Source organism: Austrofundulus limnaeus, unplaced genomic scaffold, assembly GCF_001266775.1.
Source record: "Austrofundulus limnaeus strain Quisiro unplaced genomic scaffold, Austrofundulus_limnaeus-1.0 Scaffold185, whole genome shotgun sequence".
Taxonomy (NCBI): domain Eukaryota; kingdom Metazoa; phylum Chordata; class Actinopteri; order Cyprinodontiformes; family Rivulidae; genus Austrofundulus; species Austrofundulus limnaeus.
The window spans coordinates 994477-1003441 of NW_013952587.1; the positions used below are offsets into that span (position 1 = coordinate 994477).

General features: G+C 42.7%; 1 protein-coding gene across 2 annotated transcripts in view; it reads left to right on the forward strand.

The window, feature by feature from the left end:
- Positions 1–8965, forward strand: part of ca10a (carbonic anhydrase Xa) — a 617460-nt gene that overhangs the window by 601415 nt on the left and 7080 nt on the right. Inside the window, exons 7-8 of one of the 2 annotated variants that reach the window (XM_014018197.1) lie at positions 3728–3882; positions 4104–4292. In XM_014018197.1, coding sequence (XP_013873651.1) covers positions 3728–3882; positions 4104–4292 — 344 coding nt within the window. The remainder of the gene's footprint in view (positions 1–3727; positions 3883–4103; positions 4293–8965) is intronic. The other variant, XM_014018196.1, reaches the window with a different exon arrangement.

The following is an 8965-nucleotide window of genomic DNA, read 5'->3' on the forward strand; positions in this document are numbered from 1 at the left end:
ATATGAGTTTGTATGTAATGTATGAGTATAATATACAAGTTTCACTTTTTAAATGGAATTACTGAAATAAATCTACTTTTTCATGATATTCTAATTTTATGACCAGCACCTGTATGTAACTGCTGGAAGACATTTTCTTTCATTCATGCATTCATTTATGTAGCATTTAACAACAACCAACTAAAGTGACCAAAGAACTTTACAGTAAAAATCACATCAAAAGAAAAGAAAACATAAAAACAAGAGAAAAAATACCACTCTGCTACATGGTATTAAAAAGCCTGTCAAAAGAAATAAGTCTTGAGCTTAGACTTAAAGATGTCTGGGTCAGAGATGGAGCAAAGCTCTAGAGGGAGTTTGTTCCAGAGTGACAATTGCATTTAGCTTAAAAGATAGGGCACTGACATCTATATTGACAAAGTCACCCAATAAAAAACTTCAGTCTTTTTATGATTTAAAACCAAAAAGTTTCTACTTAGCCACTGTGTTAACAGTTGTTATGCAGTTCAAAAAAGAGACAACCACATTAGTTATGCCTGGTTTAACAGACAAGTAGATTTGTAAGTCATCTGCATAACAGTGGAAGGACACTGTGTGCAAATATAACTTCTCCTAGTAGTAGCATACTGTATAAAGGGAAAAGTAAAGGGAACCAAGGATGGAACCTTGTGGCACCCCACACAAAAGAGGAGCACTGGAGGAGGATAAATCATTGATAATGACAGAGAATGTTCTGTCACATAAGAAGTAAGCCACTTCACTGCAGTCCCACAGATACCAACAAAGTGTTTTAACATTTAAAGGGGCAATATTGTGTATTTCTCAGGCATACATTTAAATACTATACCATAATAAAGTATCTATGTCACCTTTAGTTGTTATTAAAATGCTGTTTTTATGTTTAAATAGGAAATAAACTTATCTTCTCATCACTTCCTCTTCCAAACACCTTGAAATTGGCCTCTGTCTCTTTAAGATCCACCTTCCACAGATCAATTTTTTACGTCCGCGTCCATGGTGCGCACAATGACATGTACTGTTCTGGGTGAAACACCAAGCTGATAAAGTTGAGAATCTAACACATTCTCACTCCCGACTCGTCAACATATTGACGCTTTTCCAAAGTTCCCTCTGCATCTTATTTTGATGCGTCAGTTGACCCCCTCGCGTCAGTCTTTGCTGCCCGCGGTTTTTCCGGGTTGCGCGACCAGGTGTCTTTGGGTCGGGGTCTGAGGTTAACATGTGAGGGATCAGGATTATTGGTTAAGTTTAGGAACTGGGGTCAGGGATAGGATGTCTACGGCGAATATTAGGTAATTTTAGGCTTTGGAACATGTACTTGACGTGAATTTCCTACATTTTCTAAAAATGGTTAATTTTAGGTATCAGGGTTAATGGTTAATTTTAGGTACTAGGGTCAGGGACAGGATGTCTAAAGTGAATAAAGGTAATTTTAGGCTTTGGGACGGTAGTTTTTGTGCGTTTTCTACACTTTCTGAAATTATGACAACAGATTCCGCCCCATCTCGTCAAAAACTGACGCAAGGGGCCTACACAACGCATCAAAATCTAACGCAGTGGGAACCTTGGAAAAGCGTCAATATGTGACGACTTGGGAGTGAGAATGGGTTGGAGAATTAGTGTCATTTGTGGACGAAATGGAGTCAAATCTTGAAAAGCATCTCATGGAGAAGATTATAAAACTTTAAGATGCGTCAATGAAGGAGTATAAAGACTTTCAGCGAGCAACAAATTTGTGGGAGGAAATAGCTCAGATCCTGGGTAAGGTAGTTCTTTTCGTTTTTTATTTTATTTTATTGTTTTAAAGCTAAAATTCAAACTATCTCCTCCTCCTAATCCTTGACATCATGACTGAAATTGTGAGAAATTAAAGAATGTGTCAGGCGGTCAGTACACTCGAGTATGAAGTGTCAACCGTCTGCGGACAATACGCACGGAGTCCGCACGGCTCATGGAATGCGCACAGTACGCCAGAGTATGTGGGAGCCTTAAAAATGCTGCAGGATTTCTAAACCATGTATTAATGAGTCTAAGCAAGGCTTTGGGCATGCTTTTATGAGAGTATAACATTACAACATGATATAAAACTCAAAAAAGTTGATTTTACATGATATTGCCCCGTTAAACACTTTATCAACATTGGAGGAAACTTTTTATAAGGATCATATCCACCTGTTTCCAAAAGATTTGGAACTTCTTATCAAGTGGAATCCTCCTTTAGAAGCTGTCAATAGTGTTGGAAACATTGCTGACTTTAGATGGGGTTAGTTTAGATCTAAGGAGGATGAACTTAATTTGTTGCTGTTTGGTTTAAGGATGTTTTGAAGTGAATTCTGATTTGATTTCAGATAAGCAGATAGTGAGGATGGAAGGTGAGAGGGAAGAGTTTGGTGAGGTGGATGAGAAGAGCTGGGTGTCATCAGTGAAGCAATGAATGTGGATGTTGACTTTGCGAAAAGTATTGCCAAGGGGACAGCAGCAAGTGATGAAAAGAAAAGGCCACAGGACAGAGCCCTGGGGCACAGGTACTCCTGAAGTCACGGGAGAAGAGAGATCTGAAGAATTTGAGTTGAATAAACTGAGTTTGGCCAGTAAGATAAGAACGAAACCAGTTCAGAGTTGTGAGGGTGATACAAAAGGCTTCTAAGTGTGGTATCAAAAGCTGCTTTCTGAATGAGGATGAGGAGGGAAAGCTAAACAAAATCAGCATCCATTAGAAGAGCATTTGTGGTTCTCAGAAGAGCAGTTTCTGGGCTGTGACCGGGACAGAAATCAGACTGGAAAAGTCCCTATAAGCTGTTTTGACGTAAAGTGAATTGGAGAGTAGCAATAGTTTATTCCAGTATTTTCAGATGAAAGATAGGGCAGAGATTATTGTAGTTGACCAGAACCAAGTTTTTCTAGAATTTGGATGACTGTTGCATTTGTTAAAAGATTAGAAACTGTTCTAGTATTAAGAAATACATCAGCCTTGACCTCGTTCAGACTAGCTGTTAGCTCGTCACAAAAAATGTGTTTCAGTCAAAAATAAGATACACGCTGTGTCTAAATTCATCGGTTGCAGCCAGCGTCGGCCACATTTGTCAAAACCCTGAAAATGTAGGCTGCATCTGGGTATCCTACGAAGCCGACATTAACCTATTTTATTTTACGGCTGAGTTTTGGGGGTTTTTTTAAACTGGTAGTTTGGAAATTTATCACGGACTGAAGAATGTAAGTTAAGCAACTTAACCGAAGAAAGTTTTGCTGCAATGAGATGCTAAACTCAAATTATTAATGCTTTTAATTTATTTAGTTGTAATGTTTTTCTATTAAAACTGAATTTTGTGAAGTTATACCTTGAAAACAAACCTAGTGAAGCGATGTGAAATAAATTGTTGCATGGTAAAAATGCAGCATGTGGTCACCCAAACATACATCTTCTGTAGACAAGACTGTCTCATTTTACAGACGTTTATGCAGTCGACACGAGTGGCCCACATAGCCTGTGGCAAACATTTGTTTATAACCATTCAGCAGAACCCTGTTTCAATCTGAATGAATAAAAGTTCTCTTCTGCTGACTCCATTCATTCAGTACTTGATTTATCATTAAACTTTTTTTCCATTCAGCATACATTGTTTCAGACATCACCCTAAAATTACTAAACAATATTCTCTTTGATTGTTGAAGTTTTCTTTGATCTTTCTTGCTTTGCTCTCAACAGATGATGCGTATCTTCTGACCGGCCTGAACATTGAGGAGATTTACCCAGAAACAAATAGTTTTATCACATATGAAGGATCGATGACCATCCCGCCGTGCTTTGAAACAGCCACATGGATCCTGATGAACAAGCCGGTGTACCTCACACGCATGCAGGTGAGGCCGAGCCACCAACCCAAACCTGACACACAGCTCCCACTGGGAGATCAAAGGGTTTTGTTTTTTCTCCTGCAAAACGTGTAAACTCAGCACTGAAGCTTACACGTTTTCTGTTTAGGTGCTGCACTCTGAGTCTGATGCTGTGGAACAAAAAGTTTAAATCACATTTCCATAGCATCTCTGCTAACTTCTCTGTTTCTGTCTTTAATCGATCACAGATGCACTCATTGCGACTGTTGAGCCAGAACCAGCCATCTCAGATCTTCCTGAGCATGAGTGATAACGTTCGCCCGGTCCAGCCTCTGAACAACCGCTGCATCCGCACCAACATCAACTTCAGCATGCAGGGCAAAGACTGCCCCAACAACAGGGCTCAGAAGCTTCAGTATCGAGGTACGGACCACTGGGTAACTCACGTTTCTGTCCTCATGTCTCATTTAGAAATCACTCACGAGGAACAGAACCGAACTGAACCACAACAGAAAAACATGAAGCATGAAACTTGCTTTATTCTTCATGTTTTTAATAATTTTAAAAGTAACCTGTACATCTTGTGTTGTTCAGTCAGGATGTCACACTGAACTAACTGCTGAACAGAAACGAATGGTGACTGGATGGACAGTCTGTGAACTCTGTCACCTCTGAAAACTAACTTCTTGTAGCTCAAAGAAGGAAATGATCCAAGAAGTTTGTTCCTGCAGCCGTTATTCCATCTGATGGCTGCCAAGCTGCTGACAGGACACACAAATCAGCCCTAACATGACAGGTGGAGTGAAAAACAGCTCACTACACTGACACCTGGCACTGGGTGGAGTACATTAAGAAGGTGGAGAAGATTAATGTGGATATGGTGGAAACAGAATCCTGAGGATTTCAGTGACTCGACAATGGTGACAGTGTGGTTTGTTCTCAGGCTGCAGAACTTAGAAAGAAAATCAGAGAAACACCAAGACAGTTAACAAACTGATGGGCCTGTGGTGGGAAACATGGCTCAGGTTGCCAATTTAAAAAGAGCAACTGAAGCTCAGCATGTTGACTAAGTTAAAGTTGTGTTGCGTCACACTTTATTTAATATGTAGCTGCACCACAGTCATAAAAAAATTATTTTACCCTCTTTCAGTTTGAAGTTTTTACATAAAAATGATCTGGGGCCTCATGCATAAAGGATTGTGCAGCTTTCACACTAAAAGTTGGTGTACGGACAAATTTAGAAAAGTGCGCCACACCAAAATATTCAGATGTATAAAACTGTGCGCACGCAGGTTCCTGCGCACCTTTCCTTTATACATCCCAACGAACATGGAACATAGCGCACGTGAGACACCTCCCCTGACACGCCTCCATTTAAATATGTAAAATAATATAAATGTGTCCAGCGTGTGAGATTCTCCTCAGATTCCTCTCTGTGATCAGAAACAATTTTTTGATGCAGGAAAAATATACATTAAATGGAGAATGAGTGAGAAAACTGTCTAAATATGTGGTGTCATTGTTTTATGTGGCGCATTTGCACGGGAAAACCAAAGCCTGAGATTTTCTTGAAATTAGACATCTCCCGAATGTGATATTGAAGCCTGGTTAGTTGTTGTCTAGTTGAACATGGCATTGAACAGACGTTAAAAAAAACATCATGTTATCAACTTTTTCTGCTCTGCTTTCCTCTTGCGTTACAGGCACTGTCATCTCCACGGATGACAGACCCCCACCCCACCGCCACGCACGGGTACGAGTGGTAGCTTACGAATTTGTAGCAAAAAATTTAGATTTTTGAGGCTCATTAGACAGGTAAACGTCCAAAGGGGTTGACACATATGAACACCTTCCCAGCTAGCGAGGGTGCGTGCGCTCCTGGTGCAAACACCCAAAGTGAGCCACCATTTGCATCTGATTTTGCTCCCTGTCTTCAGCCTTTTTATTTTATTTTCTTTCTAAGTGTCGGGTTTTTCCGGCCGGGGACCAAAAGATTTTCAACAATTTGACAAAAATATAAAAACAGTTTACAGACTGGACTGAGGTTCTTTTGATCATTTTTAGACTGATCTATTCTCTTGTCTGAGGTTAAATGATTTTCAGTCCTGGGGTTCAGTTTCATGATCGTTCAGTTTAAACAATAAAACTCAAACAAAAAAATAATCTAACACTGTGTTCACATGCTCCTTACATCCAGAAAACACAACAAAGTTATGTTTCTGTGGATTCAGGTCAGTTTCGTGACTTTGTGAGTTAAAACTGTCGACTGAAAAACTTTGCGTGGCTGCCACACATTCTCATGGCAGGTGAAAACGTTGGTTTTGATACATCAAAATGTGGGCGTAGAACCTGGCGCACGTAACTTTTTTATACGTATGCACCGTTTATACATGAGGCCCCTAGGCTTTACCAGTTTTTAAAATATCCCATCAGATTTAAGAGAAACAACAGCAGCCAAGCTGCAGATCCAATACATTAATGAAGTGATCATCATCAGTGGGATTTCTTCTGTAAAAGTTTGCTGCTCAGCAACAAACAGGTGTGTCAAGACACCAACAATGACTTTAGAGTAGCAGCTAATACGAAAGGTTTAAACGTACAGTGCATAGGATTTTGTCAATTCTTTTAGCCGAAATTGAGATAATCACAAATGACAATAATAAAAAACGTGTCTAATCATTGCAGACAAAGACCTTGTTTTATTATTTTTACCTTATAAAAAGCTGTTTATATCTCCATGGTTGCAGGTTGCCACACAGGCAGCGGCCATCTTGCACCGCCATCTTGTCGACGAAGACGCATGAAGGACAAACTGCGGTGGCGGCGTCAAAAACGGTTTTAGTTGTAATACTATAAATGTAATATTTGTTGTCTGTCTGCTACTTTTACATGGACAAAAGTAATCGGATTAAAAGGTCGTTCGGAATGAAAAATGTGTCATGTAAACAGCCCATTCGGATTATTCTGATCCGATTGAGCTCGATCCGAATGAATTTTTAATCTGAATGAAAAGGGTGGGTTATGCCAATTGATAATCGGAATGACGTTCATGTAAACACTTAATCGGATCATCTTATTCTGATTGTAGAAAACTGATCTGTGTGCATGTCTTCTGACTTTCATTCACCCGGTTCTGCTCTTAGAGGAGGTGGGACAGCAGTGCTCCAGCTGTGCTGCGCCACACAGAACTTTTCCTTCACTTCTCCTTTATTTATTATTTATAATGTCATAAGTCAGTACTTGTGGTAAAGAGTGTTTGTTTAAATAAAGTGAATTGAACAGGATACCTTTACTTATACAGCAGTACTTAAAGGGCCAATATTATGTGTTTCTCAGGCATACATTTAAATACTATACAATAATAAAATGTCTGTGTCACCTTTAGCTTTTATTAAACTGTTTTTAAAATGCTGTTTTTATGTTTAAATAGAAAATAAACGTATCTTCTCATCACTTCCTCTTCTAAATACCTTGAAATTGGCCTCTGTCCACCTGTTCAGAGGTTCTGGGGCAGGTTTTGTGAAGACTTGTCTAAATGTTTGAAATGTTATATCCCACTCTCTCCGTCTGTTTGTTTATTGGCTATTTTAGATGATGTCACCTCAGACAAAAACAAATCTCGCATGAATTTTCACTGCCTTTTGTATTGCAAAGAAAACCATACTCTTGAATTGGAAAAATAAAAACGCTATTTGTATTAACCAGTATAGAAATCTCTTATTAGATCACATTTGTCTTGAGACAGCCTCTGCCGCTACATCTGATAAACTCTCTCTGGGCTCTGGTCGGCTTAATCACATAGTGGGGGTGGGGATCCTTGGACTGGGACTTGTGGGGCAGTGGAGCTGATGGGGGGGTATTGGGGTTTTGGGCATCTGGGGGGGTTCCTGGGGGCGGGGCTGATGGGGGTTCCTGAGCGGGGAGGGGCGTGGCTCTCGCCCTGGGGGCGCCTTGGGGGGGTCTGGGAGATTTCTTCTGGTGGCTACGTGCAGGCTCTTAGGTGGTCTGTGGCGGCGGTCATGGGTTGCCGACCCGGTGACCTGACTGTGCTGGGGTGGGTTCGGGGTTGGCGCGGGGGGCTTGGGGTTCTGGGGTCGTGCCGCCCCTGGGCTGTGGTCGTGGTGGGGTCAGGGGGGGCTTGGGGCCTGGCGGGTGGGTTGCCGGGCTCTGGGTTGGTTTGTGCCCTGGTGCCCGGCTCTGGGTGGGGGGGCCTCCTGGTGCGCTGGTGGAGGTCCGAAGCAGGGGGGTTGGGTTGGCTGGGGACGGGACCGGTGGCCCGAGGGAGGGGGTAGGCCAACCCAGCCTGGGTGTCTAGCGTGCTATATGTTCTGTGAGTTGTCGGAATGATGGGGTGGGCGTAGTATTTCTTCTGGGGTGGGGCTGGGCGGATGGCCGTGGTGGAGGCGGCGGGGTGTGCTGGGTTGGCTGGCTGGCCCCTTTGCTGTGGCGGGGGCTCGCTCTTGGTCCATCCTTGTGTTGTCCGTGGCTGGGTGTGTGCTCTCGGCTAGATCACTCTTGCTGGGGTTCGGTAGCTTCTTTGGGCTGCCGGTTGGCTGTGGGGCTGAGGGTCGGGTCTTGGGGGTCTGTGCGGCTCTGGGGCGGGGGGTCTGTTGGTCCCGGTTTCTGGCAGTCCTCCGGGCTCTGTCTGTCCATGATCTGGCGTCTTCCAGGCCTGGCGATCTGTCCAGAGGAGGAGGTCATGGGGCCTCAGTCCCTGGGTGGGTCTCGGGAAGCGGGGGAGCCTACTGGGGTCAGTGGGGGAGCTGGCCCCCTGTGGGAGCATTTTTGCTCCCTCATTTTTTTCCTCCCCATCCCCTACCGCAAACCTCCACCCTCTTCATTTTTCAACTGCACTCACATAGGGTTTTTGGGACACAGGTGTGTTACGGCGGCAACAATTTTACATCTGTTTGCAGTGGCCACCTGGGCTCCAATTTTACTGTACGCCTTAGACATTTACTCATAACCTCATAACATTTACACATAGGAACTTGGGAGTGGGCACTTATGCATGTAAGGGGCGGGATGGGACAGTCTCGCCACTGATGCCTGTGCCCAATCACATTATTTTCTTTTAGACATTTAAGGTTAGGGTTGGAGCTGGGATGGA